Genomic DNA, 19,856 nt, shown 5'->3' with positions numbered 1-19,856 from the left:
CGGGCTGAAGGGAAGATAATTTGCTGTAGTATTTCAAATGGATTAGAAATGGATTTGAAGGGAAAGTTCATGCCTCCCATTACAAAGGCGAGAAAGAAGACTATCTTAAGGCACTGTTCACACTCTGGCCTTCATTATCCACGCTTAATACCTTTCCTATTTTCCAGCGTTAATGAAATTTCCTGCCGGAGACGGCCTTCGGGATGGACAGGAGGACTCTTTAGATCCGCGGGTTCGTGCGGCAGAAAGGGAATTACAAACCTCTCGTGTCGTATTCTTCAGGTCCTTGGCCCCAGCTATTATCTCATTAATTTTATCCACTTTTTTTTTTTTTTTTTTTTTTTTCTTTACTTCCCTCTATACAGTTCATTTCCAAAGGGCCATCCTTTCCATTAGGGTAACAATTCAAGGCAGATGCCGCCGATGAAAAGCGACGGGGCGGTCGGTTCAGCTCCTTGTCCCACTTCCCCGGTGGCTTTTGGCTGGGTTGGGTGGCACTCGAGGGGAATGGTGATTGTGTTGGGGCTACATGGCTTGCAACAGCTTGGCTGGAGAGGAACTGAAGTGGTTTAGGAAAGGTTGGGTGATTAAGTTGCTTCCTTTCTTTTCTCCGTGGGCTCAGGTTTCACCGTGATTTTTTGATGTAGGTCGTGTTTAGCTTGAATTTTTCATCTCTTCTGGCTCCCAGATCATAAATAGGGTAATATATTAGAGCATTATATATTATATATACTTAAATATATATAGTATATATTTATATTTATTTATCTATATTTCAATATATGTAATTACTCCAGAAAGCTGGGGGAACGCTGGGGGAGGGCTTTGGACATGGGGGTGTAGGGAGAGGACAAGGAGAAATGGTTTCAAACTTAAAGAGGGGAGATTTAGGTTGGACATTAGGAAGAAATTCTTTAATTTGAGGGTGGTGAGACCCTGGAAGAGGTTGCCCAAGGAAGCTGTGGCTGCCCCATCCCTGGAAATGTCCAAGACCAGGTTGGATGGGGGCTTGAGCAACTTGGTCTAATGGGAAGTGTCCCTGCTTATGGCAGGGGGTTGGAACTGAATGATCTTTAAGATCCCTTCTAACCCAAACCACCCTGTGATTCTATGATAAATATCATTAATGTTCTACTACATAATACCCAATAAATTGTAAAGATGTGCATTCAGCTGCCAAAAACTCCCTTGAAGCACTCCCAGCATCTCCCAGTGGTCAGCATCTCCTCTCCTGTTCAGTTTGCATCAGGACCTCCTGTGAAAGGAGGTTGTAGAGAGGTGGGTGGTGGCCTTTTTTCTCAAGTAAATAATGACAGGACCAGAGGACATGGCCTGGAGTTGCACCAGGGGAGGTTTAGACCAGATCTGAGGAAGAATAACTTAATTGAGAGGGTGGTGGTGGAGTCAGCATCCCTGGAGGTATTTAAAACCATGTAGCTGAGGACCTTCAGGATGTGCTCTGGTGGGTGATACAGGTAGGAATAAATATTTTATTCGGGGGTGTGTGATTTTGACAGTTGGATTCAGTGATCTTAAAGGTCTTTTCCAACCAAGACAGTTCTGTGATTCTGTCATGGAATGAACATCTACAGGCAGGGGGGCCCCACCAGCCCCAGGTTGCATCTCCCTGCAAGGTTGCACCTCCAGTATTGGGGAGTGAAGGGTGGAGGAGGCCACCTCTGAGGTTAAAGTAGAATAAATAAAAATACAAATAGTGAAGCCTCCTGGGGAGGTGTCTGGGGTGGGTTACTGGGGACCATCTCACCCCGTGGGGGAATAACCCACCCCTTTAATGTTGACTTTTTGGAGAGGAGGGTTTCCAAGTGATACTGTGGAGGTTTAGGGGTGATGGGGACATCTTCACTTGGACAATGCCACCACCCAGCAAGTGGAAATGGAGGGGGTTGAGCCTCCTGTGAGCTCGAGCTGAGCTCCAGGTTGAGACTTCAGGCTGGTGGCACTTGTGGCTTTGGCAGCCTGAGCAGATGTTCTGGAGAAGCTTTGCTTGCAGGCCACCCAGATGGTCAATTTTCCACCTCAAAAATGCAATGACTACAAATGAGTGGAGCTTCAGCCCCACTCCCCTGGTGGGGTGAGATGCTTTTCCACACTCTCTGCCAAAATCCTTGAAAAAAACCCAATTAGAACATCCCTAATGGGACACACAGAGTTGATGGTCCCTCGTTTGGAACTTGACCATCCCTTAGGAATTCTGGAGAGGAGAACATGTGGCTGTGCACATCCCTGCTCCCCTCCTCTTACCCTGTTTTTTTGTTTTTTTTTTTTTTCTTTTTAATATTGCTTTATAAAAGTACAAAACTTTTTCTAATCTGCAGCCCTCGCAGTTTGCTTGGCAGCTGCTACCTGCTTGCTCACATCCCCAGGGGTCAGATGCCACTGGGTAATAACTTTTGATAAATGGTGACTTTCCAGCAAGGAATGGAGTTTTCAATGACTTCAACGGGTTGAGCAAATGCAGCAAAGCCTGAAAAATATCCCAAGGATTTGTAGGATTTGACCATCTGGGCTCTCAGCCGGCATCAGCCCCCAGGGCTGCACACGATTTGGCTTTGGTTGGATTTTATTGAGATTCCAGCCATAAGGAGGTTGATTTTTTTTAGCCCTATATTTTTTATTTTCCACCCCACAGATGTTTTTTTTTTCCAAGGAATTGCTCTGCTAGTTCAAAGCAGAAAAGGACTGAGGCAGCAAGTGATGCTTGGGGATCTCTGCCTGTGCCCAGAGAACTGGAGAGGATTTGGGGTGTGTGACACCCAGGGTGGTTAGGGATGGGCATGGAGAACCAAAATCCATGGAAAAGGTGCTCTGTGGATTTTAGGGTTGGGATATCTCAAGATGCGAAGACTTCATATTATTATTTAATTTATTATTATTATTATTTTAATTATTTCAATTAATATTCTTCAATACATGAGAATACTGTAATATAAGGGCTAATGGGGAATGCTTGCTAGTGATTGTTTAAGGGTTTTCATGACCTTATAGAATACCAATGAATAAATAGAATTCCATTTATATTCACTATCCTGAAATAAGTATTCTCTAAAGATAAAATATAGATAATAGCCATGGGCATATAGAGATCAATCCATATGTGGTTAGAAAAATATAGATACATATCTAGATAGATATATACAGAAATATATATTAGCCATGATTTATATATCCACATAGAAATATGCAATTTATCAGTATATTTAGATATAGCTACAATCTATATAGACATAGAGAATAGAGAGATATAATTTTCTATATAAAAAAATAGATTTTTAAACATACAGTATGTGTAGGCTGTAGTGTGCATACCATCCATATACCTGTTTCAAAATATATATATATATGGGTAGATCTAGGTACAGAGGTAGATATAGATATATATAATATAGAGGTGTGTACATATAATCTATATATGCATATGAATTATACCTAGAATCATGGAATCATAGAATTATAGAATGGTTTGGGTTGGAAGGGACCTTAAAGCTCATCCAGTTCCAACCCCCTGCATGGGCAGGGACACCTCCCACCAGCCCAGGTTGCTCCAAGCCCCATCCAACCTGGGCTGAGACACTTCCAGGGATGGGGCAGCCACAACTTCCTTGGGCAACCTGTGCCAGGGTCTCAGCACCCTCAAATTAAAGAATTTCTTCCTCATGTCCAACCTAAATCTCCCCTATCCAAGTTTTAACCCATTTCCCTTGTCCTCTCCCTACCCCCCCATGTCCAAAGCCCTCCCCCAGCTTTCTTGGAGCCCCTTCAGATATTGGGAGGTTGCTCTAAGGTCACCTTGGAGCCTCCTCTTCTCCAGGCTGAACAACCCCAATCCCTCAGCCTGGCTTCCCAGGGAGCTGCTCCAACCCTCTGAGCATTTCAGTGGCTCCTCTGGACATGTCCCAGGAGCTCTGTGTCCTTCTGGTGCTGGGGACTCCTGAACTGGACCCAGAACTCCAGGTGGGGTCTCACAAGAGCAGAGCAGAGGAGGAGAATCCCCCCCTCCCCATGGACAGGGACACCTCCCCCAGCCCAGGATGCTCCAAGCCCCATCCAACCCGGTCTTGAACACCTCCAGGGATGGAGCAGCCACAACTTCGTTGGGCAACCTGTGCCAGGGTCTCACCAGCCTCAAATTAAAGAATTTCTTCCTCGTGTCCAACCTCAATCTCCCCTTTCTCTCCAAGTTTAACCCATTTCCCCTGTCCTCTCCCTACCCCCCCGTGTCCAAAGCCCTCCCCCAGCTTTCTTGGAGCCCCTTCAGATATTGGGAGGTTGCTCTAAGGTCACCTTGGAGCCTCCTCTTCTCCAGGCTGAACAACCCCAATCCCTCAGCCTGGCTTCCCAGGGAGCTGCTCCAACCCTCTGAGCATTTCAGTGGCTCTCAATATATAATGTATATATAATATATAATGGGTATTTTTTATGAAATTATAAAAATACATATTATGTTATCTATATATAGACACCTATATATGTTTTCTCTTTATAACAGGATTCCCCTGTTAAGTGCTTTTAAATTATTTTTAAATGTTCTTAAGTGCAGTAATGAGATTTTGGCCCCAATGGCACAAGGGTTTGGGTGCCCTCCCCTCCTCACTCTGGCTCTTTAAGGGCAGAGGGGTCCCTGGTGCCAACATAACCCAGGGCTCAGGGCTTATCAGGCATCATCAGGGACCTCTGGGATCATTGAGGACCTTTGGGATCATCGGGGACCTCCAGGATCATTGGGGTTGGGAGACACCAACACAGCAGAACCCCCAGGCCCTGGGTGCTGCCTCATGCTCAGCCTCTCCCTCCCAACCCAAGCAGGGGCTGTGGATGAGCATCATCCCTCCCTTCTCACAGACTAAAAGAAAATATTAAATATGTAATTATTCTATAGGTAAAATAATAGGTCCATATTGTATCTATGATGTCTGGGTGTTACTGAATATGTGTAACTCAATGTACATTCAATATATGTATTCATTAATTTCTGAATAACATAAAGTACTAAAAACAACACTGCAATTTGGGCTACATATCTATCAATTATCTCTACATATTATTGAATATATATATTGACTCTACATATTGAGTATCTCTAGGTATTGCTGAATGAATATTTAATTCAATCTCTGTAGCCAGTATTTAGATTCAATAATATTCAGAGATGATTGATAGGTAAGAATGTGGAGATTTTTATATAAAAGCATCTCATTATGTATAATCTTTAGATGATGTATTTCAATATAGGTATTGAGACTATATTCAATAGTATATATTCAATATATTCAGTAATATATATCTCTATAGATATAGATAGATATTCTCTACATATTATATACAGGAAATAAGTATATAATTTTCTGTTATAGCTAAATATTTCATGTAGAAATATATTTAAATAAATATTATCTTGAATATATGAAATATATTCAATATATATTTATTATGTATATATATATATGTATTGAATATATGAAATATATTCAATATATATTTATTTTATATATATATATGTATATATATATATATATGTATGTATAAAAATATCCAGGCCTCCTATCTCCATTGCTGGAGCTGCTTCCCTGGGAGGAGGAGGAGGAGAGCTGGGATGGGTCAGAGCTGCAATGTTTGTACAATTTGTTGTATTATGAGATCTTTATTAAAATCATCAACTGGTTCGGGTTGGAATGGAACCTTTGAAAGTCTACAAGTCCAACCCTTCAGTGAGGGACATCTCAAACTAAATCAGATGAATCAGAGATGCTTCCAACCTGACCTTGAATGTTTTCAAGCAATGGGGCATCTACCACCCCTCTGGGCAACCTGGACCAGGGTTTCACAGCCCTTAGTGTAAAAAATTTCTTGAATCTCCTCTAAACCTCCCCTCTTTTAGTTTAAAAACCATCAGGCTTTGTCTTATCACTACAGCCCCTGCTAAAAAGTCTGTCCCCATCTTTCTTATCCCCTTTAAGGATTGAAAAACTTCAAGAAGGTCTCCCTGGAGCCTTTTCTTCTCCAGAATGAACAGTCCCAACTCTCTCAGTCTGCCTTCCTGGGAGAGATGCTCCAACCCTTGGATCATCTTCATGGCATCCTCTGGACTGACTCCAACACCTCAATGTCTTTCCTGGGCTGGAGATCCCAGACCTGGATGTTTTGCTCCACAAAGCTCTCACCAGAGCAGAGCAGAGGGGGAGAATCCATTAGACCATTAGATTATTTTTTTATATCATTTCTCTTGGCTGCATCAAGTCTCTGAGAGGGCCACAAAACTTTCCCCAGGCTGCATCCTTGGGCTTGCAGGGGTTTGCTGGGAGCTCTTGGTCCATGGGTGGCCCTGCTGTCCCTCCTCCCATCAGGATCTTCACACAACTCTGCCAGTGCTGAAGCTCTTTACAAGAAACCTGCTTTTCACAGAGTCACACGATATTAGGGGCTGGAAGGGACCAATCCAAGCCCCCCTGCCAGAGCAGGTTCAGCTAGAAGAGGATGGTTTGGAATAGGTGGGTTTGGAATGTCCAGAGGTGGAAACACCCACCACCTCTCTGGGCAGCTTATTCCAGTGCTCTGGTGTTCTTAGAGTGAAGGCATTTTTAGTTCTCATCCCTCCCTACTTGTCAAACCACACCTGGATTGAGTTCTGGTCCCTGCTGGACCAAAAGGATCTGGAGAGGGTCCAAAGAAGAGCAGTGAGGATGATCAGAGGATTGGAGCAGCTGCCATTTGAGGAGTCAGAGAAAAATGGGTTTGTTCAGCCTTGAGAAGGCTTAGGGGAGACCTTATTATGATGTTCCAGTAATTAAAGAGGGGATACAAAGAAGGAGACTCCCAATTTACAAGGAATCCCATGGACAAGCCAAGGGGCAATGGGCACGAGTTGCTCATGGGGAGATTCCAATGGAACATGAAAGGAAAATTTTTCCCTCTGAGGACAGTCAGACATTGGAATGGTCTTCAAGAGGAAGTGGTGGATTTCCCCACTTTGGAAAGTTTTGAATTTGATCTTGATGGGGTGCTGAGACATCTCAAAATTATATTAGGAGGGTTGGAGCAGATGATCCTTGAGGTCCCTCCCAACCGGCCGTTCCATGACATTACGATTCTGTGATTCTTTCTATTTAAGTTGAACCTCCTGCCTTCCACTTTGTGACTATTTTGCCAAACTTATGACTCAGTGCTCCACGCTGCAGCAGTTTCATGAAGACCAAACCCCCCTCAATGAGAAGAGGGGCAGCAGCTTCTTTGTGCATCCTCCCATCCAAGCAGCAATTCTCCCAGCTCGGTAGCCAGTGGCAACAGCTCGGTGAAATGAATAGGCTGTCACGTTAAGCACCAAGAAATGTAACTATTACATTTTACAATTCTCTTTTTTTTTTTTTTTTCTTTCTTTCTTTGCAGCACATGTTCATTTAAAGGTAATGCTCTCCAGGGTTTGCATTCTGCTGATAGGATAGCAGGATCTTAATTTACAGATCTTCCCCGGTAATGCGGGGTTTAGATACGTTCCGCTAATAGCATTAGGAGCAGAGTTTGGAGGAAGGCAAAATTAGAGCTTTAATTTGCATAAACAAATTACTGTTTGGATTAGAGCTCAATGAGGAAGGAGACTGATATTTGAGGTTTGATTTGCCTGCCACAGCTCTGTTTGTGGAACGGCGGCGGGAGGGAAATGAGTTGGGTGGCACTGAGCGAGGAGTGGGAGGGAGGGGGGGTGGCACAGGGTGGGTCATGAATTAGAGGGTGGTTGTTTGGGGTTTGGGTTTTTTTTTTTGGTGGCAGATGAGCCCTCATTGTGAGCTGGTAATCATAAAATCATGGAGTTTTCAAGGATGAAAGGGACCTGAAGATCATCTGCTTCCAACCCCCCTGCCATGGGCAAGGACACCTCCCACCAGATCAGGTTGCTTAGAGCCTCTGAGACTTAAAAACTTCCAGTTTTTAAGCCTCAAAACTTAAAAACTGGCCAGCCTGGCCTTAAAAAATTCCAGGGATGGCTGGGGCTTCCACCACCTCTCTGGGCAACCTGTGCCAGGGTCTCAGCACCCACAAGGTGAAGAACTTCTTCCTAACTTCCAATCTAAATTGGAGTTTGAATCCATTCCCCCATGTCCTATCACTCCCTGACATCCTAAAAAATCCCTCCCCAGCTTTCCTGTAGCCCCTTCATATCCTGGAAGGCTCCAATAAGGTCTCCTCAGAGCCTTCTCCCCTCCAGACTGAATAACCCCAACTCTCTCAGTCTGTCCTCACAGGAGAGGTGCTCCAGCCCTCTGAGCATCCTCGTGGCCCTTCTCTGGACACCCTCCAGCACATCCATGTCTTTTTTTTGTAAGAAGGACTCCAGAACTGGATGCAGAACTCCATGAGGGGTCTCAGAAGAGCAGAGGGGGAGAATCCCCTCCCTTGACCTGCTGGCCACTCTTCTCTTGATGCAGCCAAGGACACTGTTGGCTTTCTGGGCTCCAGGTGTACCCTGATGGCTCCTGTTGAACTTCTCCTCCACCAGCACCCAAAAGTCCTTTTCCTCCTTCTCTCAAGCCCTTCACTCCCCATCTTGTATCAGTGTTTGGAATTGCCTCCACCCAGATGCAGGATCCTGCACTTGGTCTTGTTGAACTTGATGAGGTTGGCCTGGGTCCACATCTCCAATCTGTCAGGATCCCTCTGAACGTGTGCTGGGAGCTCAGAAAGCCAACCAGGTCCTAAGATACATCAAAAGGACAAGAGGAAACAGGTTCAAGTCACACCAGGGGAGGTTCAGATTGGGTATTTGGAAAAAGTTCTTCATTAAAAGAGTGGGAAGGCATTGGAACTGGTTGCCCAGGGAGGTGGTGGAGTCACCATCCCTGGGGGTATTCCATAAGCAGGTAGATGTGGTACTGTGGGTGATTTAGAGGTTACAGGAGTGATGGTTGGGCTTGATCTTGAAGGTCCTTTCCAACCATGATGATTTTATGATTCTGTGGAGAAAAGTGTGGCCAACAGGGAGTGTTGATGTGCTTGAGGATAGGAAGGCTCTGCAGAGGGACCTGTGTCCAGCCCTGTGTCAACACCAGTTGTATGAGGTTCAGCAGGGCCAAGTGCCCCCAAGAACTCTCCCATCCCCACTGAGGCTGCAGGGCAGCCCTGGGAAAGTCCAGGCTGGACTCCTGGGGTCAGCAGCAGTGGGGAGCTGGAGGCAGGAACACACAGATTCAGGCTGGCATGGATCAGGAGCACAGGCAGAGGAAGGGATGGAATCCTCCCAGGATGCCCAAGCAAACAGGGACAGGGGAAGAAGGGGAAGCAGGAAGGGCTCTGACCCTGGTGATCCCTCCAATTTCTCCTGAGGATGAGGTGGATGGGATGGAATCCTCTGTTTGGTCAATTCTGGCCATTTCTCTTGTCTGTTCCTCCCCAAAGGAGGGCTGCAGCTGGGACCTCTTGCCTCCTTTTCTCCTTGCAGAGGGCCAAATGTTCCTCAGAGCTGAGCAGTGGCCTTGGTTCTGCACCCCATTCTCCAGCTGGAACTCTAAACATCGAGTGGGATCAGTCCCAGCAGCAGCCACTGCCTGAGAAACTTGCTGTTCATTTCAGCAAGTGCAGCTCCTTCCAAGAGACTCAGCTGAGAGCAAAAGTCCAAGACAGAAAATCCCCTTTATCCTGGCCCTAACCAGGACAAGGTTGCTCAAGGCCTCATCCATCCTGACCTTGAACACTTCTGCTTCACTGGACAACCTGTCCCAGAGTCTCCCCACCCTCCTACTGAAGAACTTCCTCTTCTTTTACTCACAAATCAGCACCTTCTCCCCCTGACTTTGAACTCACACCTTGATTTTATGTTTTTTTACAGATCTCCACTGTTAAACCAACCACGTTCATCACTTCAGAGCTCCAAGTCCCAGCCTGTGCAGCAGAGGTGGAGGAGCAAAGGCTTTTGCTGCATTGGTGGGGTGATGTACCAAGTGTCAGCCAATAAACTCTCCAAAACTTCCAGCACCCTTGGCCGGGCTCGAGAGCTGAGCACCAAGAGTCCTGGCAGAGCAGGTGAGCAACAAGAATTTGTCTTTGGTTTACATCCAAAATCCAATGAGGTTTGGATTCGAGGTTGTCACGGTTTAACACTGGCCCGGCAATTAAACCCAGTAACAGACGCTCTCTATTAATCCCTCTCTCCTCCCTGATAAGAAAGGAGAGAGAATAAGGGAGAGAGACTGATGGGTTGGAAACTAAACTACACAGCTTTAATGAAACAGGAATGAGAAATAGGAAAAATTACTAAATATATACAAATATACAAGAAAGTGGATACCACATTCCTCCCCCCTTTCCCCCAATAGCTCTCACGTCACCACCCAGGCTGCAGGGCAGCCCTGGGAAAGTCCAGGCTGGACTCCTGGGCTCAGCAGCAGTGGGGAGCTGGAGGCAGGAACACACAGATTCAGGCTGGCATGGATCAGGAGCACAGGCAGAGGAAGGGATGGAATCCTCCCAGGATGCTGAGTGAAGGAAGGAAGCAGGAAAGGCAGGAAGGGCAGGCAGCCGGAAGCTGGAAATCAGGAAATCTGGCTTGGCCCTCGTGATCCCTCAAATTTATCCTGAGGATGAGGTATATGGGATGGAATACTCTGTTTGGTCAATTCTGGCATCTATCTTGTCCCTTCCTCCCCAAAGGAGGGCTGCAGGTGGGACCTCTTTATGTTTTCCTCAGAGCTGAGCAGTGTCCTTGGCTCTGCACACCAGTCTCTAGCAGTAACTCTAAACATCGAGTGGGATCAGTCCCAGCAGCAGACACTGCCTGAGAAACTTGCTGTTCATTTCAGCAAGTGCAACTACTTACAAGAGACTTAGCTAAAAGCAAAAGTACAAGACAGAAAATCACCTTTATCCTGGCCCAAACCAGGACAGAGGTCAACTTTTGAGCTGCTTTTTTTCCTAGCCCTTGTGTTGCAACTCGACCTCTGGACTCACAGGAGCCCAGACACAAAGGTGATGGGCATCCCATTGTTGGCAAAGTGCATCTCCCAGCTTGCTTTATGGTAGCACAGGTGGGAAAATAATGTAGGAGAAACAAAATGTTTCAGAAAATTGAGTTGGTTTGTTGGTTTTCTTTTTAACTTGGGTTTAGTTAAACTTGCCATTAAAATTCTTTCTTTTTTTTTTTAACCTGAGCAAAGTCTTTAGCAGCTTCAAATAGTTAAGGTTAAAGGTATTTGAGGTGCTCATCAAGTTACATTCAATACTGACCCAAAAAAAGCCAGGAGGATCATTCTGCAGATAATTATGGGAATTGCTTGGGCGAGACAACTCAAAGCCAGCAAGATGCTGGAGTGGAACATCTCCCTGGTGAGGAAAGGCTGAGGGAGCTGGGGCTCTGTAGCTTGGAGAAAAGGAGACTTAGAGGTGACCTCATTAATGTTTATAAATATATATATATAAATATATGTTTATAAATATATAAATATTTAAATATTAAATATATATTTATATATTTATACATATGTAAAGGATGAGTGGCAGGAAGATGCAGCCAGGATCTTCTCAGTGATGTCCAAGGATGGGACAAAGGGCAATGGGTGGAAGTTGGGTCATAGGAGGTTCTGTGCAAGCATAAGAAAAAACTTCACTGTGAGGGTGACAGAGCCCTGGCCCAGGCTGCCCAGGGAGGTTGTGGAGTCTCCTCTGGACACATTCAAACCCCACCTGGATGTGTTTTTTTATGACCTACACTGGGTGATTCTGCTCTGGCAGAGGAGTTGCACTCACTGATCTGTTGAGGTCCCTTCCAACCCCGAACACTCTGACATTTCTGTGACACAGGGAAGTTTGATGGAGTTATGTGCTTTCCATTTGATTTCAATTAAATTGGTGGTTTAGCTCCTTTTGTAATTAATACCTCAAATCTGGCTCACCACCAGGTTTTCAACTGTGTTTAAAGTTTGAGGTTTGTTTTTTTTTTGAGTTTCCAATATTTTTGCTCCGTTACTGCTTTATTGACAAGTTTTGGGAATGGTTAAGCTGAGGAAGACAAAGCCAGTATCTTTGTGATACTGTTTTTTCTTTGCTGGATGGGTGAGAGGTGCAGGGATGATTATGTTCATGGATAATGTTATAAATGAGGTGATTTTAAGTTGTTTTCTGTGCAGTGGGAAAGAGGCAAGCGATGTCACCGTGTTGTTGAGGGGTGAAACAGCCTTCACCCCGCTTTGTGTGATGCCTGCTGGGGCATCCTGGGTATGTTTAAACCCACAAAGAACAGGGATTAGGGAGGGAAACAGCTTTGTGTGAGCACAAAGGAGAGCTGAGTAGCTCTGGGAAGTTTGAAAAGCAGGAGGAAAATTAGGAGCAAACAGCAACGTTTTGAGAAAGAGGAAATAAACCACCCAACCCCCCCCTCTCCCCCCAGTGCTGGTGCCCAGATGGTGATGGAGAGAAAATGGAGAGAGGGAGATGAGGGAGGGGTAGGAGAGAGGTGGCCAGTGGTGATAAACTTATGGGGAGGAGGGCAGAGATGTAACCTAAAACCTGGATCAGTTGCCCCATGCCACCTGGGGATGGGAAATGAAGATGCTTGCAAATGACAGCAGAGATGAGGATGCTGCAATGGACAGGGGGAGCCAATGGAGCATCACTTCCAGGTAATCTCCCTTCTGAGTGCATTAAAAGGATGCTCAGCAGCCATTTGGGGACAGTTTGCTGGGTTTTGGGGTTTTTTTTTTTTGCAACTCAGCTCTGCTCAGGACAGATTTTTGGTCGTCCTCACTGCTGGCTCTGCAAATAGGTACAGGCTCGTCCATCTGGTTTGTTTGGAAAGCTGAGATCCTACCTGGCAAATCCTCAGGTTTTGTGCTGTGTCTGGAGAAGGATGAGCAAGGATCAGGCTTTGGGAGTGTGGAAAAAAAAAAAAAAAAGGCCACAAAGCAAATTTAGGGGTCTGTAGACCAAGCAAAACCTCGTGTCAGCAATGTCAGATTGTTTGAAGAGCTTTGCTAATGGCAATGAGATTTTCCAAAGTATCTGAATGCCTGAACTCCTGTTACCTTTCCATGGGGCCAGGAACTTCTGAGCATTCCTGGAGCCTCTGCTGCTGTCTGGATACATGGCTAGAGGCCAGAAATTTTTAATAAAGAGGGGAAAGAGCTTGAAAAAAAGGGATGCCTTTCCCTGGGGATGAGTCTCCATTAAAGGCACAGCCAACTCGAGGGTGGTTCTACCATAAGCACCATCCCCAGGTGTTGAAGCTGTCACTGAATATAAAGGGTGAAAACACCAAGATGTGGGCAGAGAAGACATTGGATGGTCAGGGTCATGTTTCAGGACAGTTTTGGACCACTGGGAAGGGTCCTTGGGAGAAGTGGTGGGTGGGAAGAATGGAAAGATGGAGGACCTGGATCTGTGTAATGTGAAGAGGAGAAGATGAAGGAGCTGCAGGTTCCCAAGCTGGTGAAGAGCTGCCAAGCAAAAGAAGGATGTCTTCTTCATGGATAGGTGCAGCAGCCAGAACATGAGAGGATTAAAGTGTTCCAGGAATGGTTCATGGAGAGCTTTCAATGGAGGAGGATAAGGAAATGCTGGAGCAAGTTGGGTGGCTTGACTCTGAAATGTCCATTATTGAGATTCTTTTAAAGAAATGGTTCCTTGATGTGTTTGGGGAGGACAGAGATGGTGTTGGAGTGGATCATTGGGGTGGACCTGACAAAAACTGCTGCCTGGTTTCCTTTTTACAAAGCCATGGAGTGGTAGGATGAGGAGGAATGGTTTCACACAGGAAGAGGGGAGATTTAGAGGAGACATTAGCAAGAAATTCTTCACTCTGAGGGTGGTGAGACCCTGACCAAGGTTGCCCAAAGAACCTTTGCCAGGTTGGATGGGGCTGGGAGACACCTGGTGCAGTGGAAGGTGTCTGTGGCCATGGTAGGAAAGTTGGAAGGGGATGTTCTTCGGGGTCCCTCCCAATCCAAACTGTTTTGTAATTCTATGATTCCATGGATATCCACCTCTGGGCTGGGACCAGGTGGAAAAACAGCAGCCCAGAGTGCAAATTCTGGGAAGGAAATTGAACCAAAAGTAGGATGGGAAGAGTTTTACAAATGGAGGGATTGGCATTGCTGTTGGGGGATTTGTTGGGGAGGGGAATGTTTGGTCTGGGGAAGGAAACATCACTTTTTTCCAAGGGATTTGGTTTGCAGACGTGATCTAAAGCAGCTTTAAAAATCAAAACATGGGTAAAATCAGGTGAGGATGCTCCAGTGGATACTTTTGCAGATACTTTTCCCCCTGTTTGCTCTTGGTTTTGAAGTAATGAGGCTTTCATGGAGTTATGCAACTGTCTCAAGATCAGTTTGGTGTTTGGTGGTGTTTGGTGGTCAAGAGGAAGCTGCTCCTCATCGTGGTGGTGGGGGATGGAGGAAATACAACCCCCTGCCCTCTTTCCTTCTCCTCTGGTACCTCTTCATTTAATGAGGTCTCATTTGGAGAAACAGGTGTTAATTAGTCCAGCTTCAGGATAAAAGGTCCTTTCCAGGTTTATTTTCTGTAAAATACAAACCCATCTTTAGGAGGAAATTCTTTAGTGTGAAGCTGGTGAGACCCTGGCACAGGTGCCCAGGGAAGCTGTGGAAGCTCCATCCCTGGAAACATTCAGGACCAGGTTGGATGGGGCTCTGGGCAACTTGATCTAGTGGGAGGTGTCCCTGCACACACAGGGGGGTTGGAATTAGATGATTTTTAAGGTCCCATCCAACCCAAACCATGATCTATATTATGATTAAGTTGAATGGTTGGACTCGATGATCTTCAAAGTCTTTTCCGACCAAAACCATTCCATGAGTTTTTGGGGTTTTTTTTAAAGATATTTCTTCTTTTGCTGTAGCCTTCTTCCCTCTGCCATGCAGCACATTGGTTTTGTCACCATAAATCCCTGGAAACAGTATTTTCCTGTCACCTTTCAGCTCTCCCCATAATTCATCCTCTTCCACCAGGATGGATTCAACAGATCCCGCGGTGCCTCTCGTGTTAGGATGGATGGGGCTGGCAGGGTGGAAGATTTGTGTGCACTCATTGGGTGCAAACCTTCACATATTTACTTAATGTTTTTTTTTCCAACACTTGACAAACTTTATTTAAAAGTTGAAAAAAAAAAAAGAGACAAACAGCTTTTCCTTTCCCTCCCACTGCCAGACACTGTGTGTTAGGGGTAACGGAGAGAAGAGAAACACTGGTGACAGTTTAATGGCTTGGAGTTTACTCATGCTGGGTTATAATTTTGCTGTTTGCTTGAATTTATTGGGCTGGCATTTTGTCTCTTCATGGCCTGACTATAAGAAATAAGATGATGTTGATCCAGCTTTCCATCTGTTGATCCAACTGATCCACCATCACACCATCCCCATCAAGTGATTTAGTGACAAATGCTGGGCCTGAGTTAAAATTTGCTCCTGGGGATACACCTCCTGCAGCTTTGGGCTTTATCAGGGCTGATTCCCAGACTACCAGGAGGAAGAAAGCAACTCATCCATCTCCTGGAGCAAAGGGAAGAGAAGGGATTTTGCCATGGTTTACCTGCAACCTGCTTCGTTATCAGTGATGTGACATGAGGGACACTTGGATTGTGGACAGGGAAAGCATTGTGGCAAAGCCAGGAAAAGTTTCTCAAGGTGGAAAAAGTGTAAAAGGTTTCTGAAAGAGGAGAAAGTTTCTGAAGGAGGAAAAAGCTTCTGAAGGAGGAAAAAGTTCCTGAAGGAACCTTGGAGTGCTCCACGTTTTGGGGCATCGCAGCTGCTGAGAACTGTGCTCTCATCACACATGTGGCTTTGCTTCCAAAAGCCTTACTGCAAATTAGGAGCTTGTCTCCTGGCCACCACAGGTGAAATATGGAAATAAAAAGACTTTTTGCCTTCTTGGATATTTGGTGAGCTCAGATGTAGCACAATTCAGCTGCTTGAGCAAGGATGGAAGAGGCTCAGAAGAAAACTTCCAGCTGCAAATATCAGGATGGGACACGTGCTCCTCATTTTCCTGCAGGTGAAGATGCAGTATCAGATATGGAAAAGCCTTTTACCTCAGGATAAATAATTACCTCGGGATAAATAATATTTCCTGAATGATATTTTTTTCACTTTGTAGAAATATTGGAAAATAGGCAGCAGGGTGGCATGGCAAGCATCCGATACGTTGTAGTTAATTAAGCAAGTGTAATAATAAGAATTAGGTTTTTCCACTTGTGACAAACCTTTCCTGAATTTTTTCTACAGCTGCTAAGATGTTATTCGAACACAATAAGAATTTCCATGAATCTGGGGAAAGAAGCCCAAGGTCCTGGCAACACAGTGTTTCACAAAAAAAAAAAGAAAAAAAAAAATTCGAAAGGGAAAATAAAGTCAAACAAACAAACAAAAGCACAGCCCTGTACAAGATTGAAAGCAGCAGAAACCAAATTAAGGTTTGACATTGTCCAGAAAACAGCCCTGACCCCAATCTAGGCATGAGCCACCACTACTGCCATGAGAGTTATTGCACATCAGGAGCTGGGGCTGGGGCTGGTGGCCTTTTGCCCGTGTCCAGGCTGCTTTCCATGGGCAAATCATAGAATTATTGAGTGGTTTCAGTAAGAAGGGACCTTGAAAGATTATCTGGTTCCAAACCCCTTGCTGTGGGCAGGGACACCTCCCACCAGCCCAGGTTGCTCCAAGCCCCATCCAACCTGACCTGAGACATTTCCAGGGATGGGGCAGCCACAGCTTCTGGGGACAACCTGGGTCAGGATCTCACCACCCTCAAAGCAAAGAATTTCTTCCTAAGATCTCAACTCAGTGTCCCCTCTTGCATCTTGAAGCTTCCCCCTTGTCCCATCACTCCATGTTCTTATCAAAAATTTCTCCCCAGCTTTCCTGGAGTCTCTTCAAGCACTGGAAGGTGCTCCAAGGTCTCCCCAGAGCCTTCTCCAGGCTGAATGAGTTGGACGCTCACGAAGATGACTGTGGATGCGGTGGGAGAATTCCATGCTTGGAGAAAGGGGGAGGAAGACAACCAGAGCTCAGGAACACGTGTTAGAAGAAAGTCCACACTTTGCTGCTTGTTTACCAACTAATTTTAGAAGTGCTAAGCTCTGCAGAAATGCACTTTTCATGTTTGCCAGGATGATAAAGTGCTCAGCGCTGCCGTCGGGCCAGCCAAGGGCTTGCGTGAACAATGGGCCCTCCTCTGAGCTGCTTGACTTTAAATAAAAAGCCAAACAGAAAGAAAGACTTAAAAGTAAAAACCTGAGGCTTGTCAGGATTGAATGGTGGAGGGGGAAGGAAAGAGTTGGTGGAGGCCAACCCACTGCACCCAGGTGTGAGAACAGCAAAAACTGGAGTGTTGCTTTCCTTGTTTTTCAGCTGGTTTTGATACCACTTGTTCTGGGGCACACTTGTGTTTGGCCACTTGGAGCTGAATTCTTTGGGTTTTGGATTGCTCCATCCATTGGCCCCCTTCAATCTTAATCCCTCGTTTTGTGGGATTTCTCAGGTTTTTACCTCTTTTGAGTTTATCTCTTGACCTCTTCTGAGCTCGGTCCCTTATCTTTAAGATTACACAATCTCTCGAGCCCTTTTGGGCTCAATCCCTTGTTTTGAGGATTGCTAAATCCCTTGGCCCCCTTCAATCTCAGTCTTTTGGTTTTGGAATTGCTCAATCTCTTGTCTCTTCACACTCTTTTGTCTCTTGAGATTACTCAGTCCCTTACCCATTTTCAGCTCCGTTCCACGACCCCTTCAATCTCAGTCCAAGAACCTGTGGCTTCTTCAGCTTCAGTCTCTTGGTTTTGCAATTGCTAAATTGTTTGGTCCCCTCAATTTCAGTCCCTTGGTTTTGGGATTTCTCAGTCCCTTGGCCCCTTCAATCTCAATCCCTTGTCTTTGAGATTACTCAGTCTTTTAATCCCCTCCACCTGGGGATCGCTCAAGCCCTTGGTCCCTTTTAAGTTGAGTCCCTCAACTCTGGGACCATAAGTGATGGTGAGCAGAGACTTTCTCCTCAAGAAGCCCCACTAGATCTAGCACCAGGACTTGCAGAACTCTGGAGATGTTCTACAGCAGCCACTCCAGGCTCCTAGGAAGTATCTGCTTCTACATCATCAACCCCAAAGCCTGTTTCATTGATTGGGGTTGCTTCACTGATCATAGAATCATGGAATTGTTTGGGTTGAAAGGACCCTAAAGATGATCTAATTGCAACCCCCCTGCCATGGGCAGGGACACTTCCCACCAGCTCAGGATACTCCAAGCCCCATCCAACCTGGACTTCAACATTTCCAGGAATGAGGCAGCCACACCTTCTCTGAACAACCTGGGCCAGGGTCTCATTATCCTTACACTAAATAATTTCTTTCCATCTCCCCTCTTTCCATTTGAAATCCTTCCTCATCATCCCATCACTCCAGGTCCTTTTCCAAAGTCCCAGCTTTCCTGTAGCCACTTCAGGCACTGGAAGGTGTTTTAAGGTGTCCCTGCAGCCTTCTCTTCTCCAGGCTGAACACCCCCAACTCTCTCAGCCTGGCTCCAGAGCTGCTCCAGCCCTCTGATCATCTTTGTGGCATCCTCTGGACTCACTCCAACAGTTCCATGTTCTTGTGTTGGTGACCTCAGACCTGGACCCAGCACTCCAGGAGGGTCTGACCAGAGTGGAACAGGGGGGGACAATCCCCTCCTTGTCCCTTCTGGTCACGCTGCTGGGGATGCAGCCCAGGACACAGTTGGTTCCTGTGCATGTTGCCAGCTCATGTTGATCTTCTCCTCACACAACACCCCCAAAACCTTCTCCTCTTGATCCATTCTCCACCAACCAATAGTTCTTCATGGCTTCACCCCTACTCAGGTTCCTGTGCATTCCTGTTAGGGGTGGAAACAGGCAGAAGAGTACAAAAAGCTGCTCTTAGGTACAGGCAACTCATCTCTTGTTTTGTTGTTACCTTCTGGAGGCTGAGGACTTCTGCTGTCTGGTGAGTAAAATAAATTACCCCCAGCAGCTGCTAGTGCTGATCATCTGAAACAGTGGAACTCACTTAAATGAATAATAATTAAAGGAATAAATTTCCCTGAGTGCCAGCCTCAAAGAAAAAAAAAAAAACTTTTTGTTCAGCAAGAAAACAAAGAGAGAGCCTCACAAAATGAATCACTTGGCTCTTTCTAAAGGAGGCTGAGTGTGGCTTATTAAAGGAGCCAGAATGGGTCAAGGAAGCTTTTTCATAGAATCACAGAATGCCAGATTAGAAAGGACCTCAAGGATCATCTGCTCCAACCCTTCTAATATTATTGTTTATATCAGATGTCTCAGCACCCCATCGAGCTGAGACTTCAAACTTTCCAAAGTGGGGGAATCCACCTCTTCCCCTGGGAGACCATTCCAATGCCTGACTGTCCTCAGAGTGAAAAATTTTCCTCTTGTGTTTGTGGAATCATGGAACAGAATATTTTCCTGGGTGCCAAGGTCGTGGTCAAACATGCTGAGCAGAAGTGAGTGCAGTTTATGGCAAAACCTCTTCCCTTGATGAGCAAAAAATAATGGGAAACTGGGATGATCCACTTAGGAGAGCCATTAAAATGGTCAGAGGGATGGAGCAGCTCCCTGGGAAGCCAGGCTGAGGGATTGGGGTTGTTCAGCCTGGAGAAGAGGAGGCTCCAAGGTGACCTTAGAGCAACCTCCCAATATCTGAAGGGGCTCCAAGAAAGCTGGGGGAGGGCTTTGGACATGGGGGGGTAGGGAGAGGACAAGGGAAATGGGTTAAAACTGGAAGAGGGGAAATTTAGGTTGGAGATGGGGGAGAAATTCTTTAATTTGAGGGTGGTGAGACCCTGGCACAGGTTGCCCAAGGAAGTTGTGGCTGCCCCATCCCT

At 45.7% G+C, this 19,856-nt stretch overlaps 1 protein-coding gene across 1 annotated transcript in view; it reads left to right on the top strand.

Moving 5' to 3' along the window:
- Positions 1-19,856, top strand: part of ZC3H3 (zinc finger CCCH-type containing 3) — a 216,577-nt gene that overhangs the window by 145,513 nt on the left and 51,208 nt on the right. The window contains exon 5 of the mRNA XM_071738554.1: positions 9,836-10,029. Within this exon, the coding sequence (XP_071594655.1) occupies positions 9,836-10,029 (194 nt within the window). The remainder of the gene's footprint in view (positions 1-9,835; positions 10,030-19,856) is intronic.

Source organism: Heliangelus exortis, chromosome 2 (genome assembly GCF_036169615.1).
Source record: "Heliangelus exortis chromosome 2, bHelExo1.hap1, whole genome shotgun sequence".
Classification (NCBI taxonomy): Eukaryota; Metazoa; Chordata; class Aves; order Apodiformes; family Trochilidae; genus Heliangelus; species Heliangelus exortis.
The sequence above is the reverse complement of the archived record's forward strand: the minus strand, read 5'-3'. Positions and strand labels throughout refer to the sequence as shown.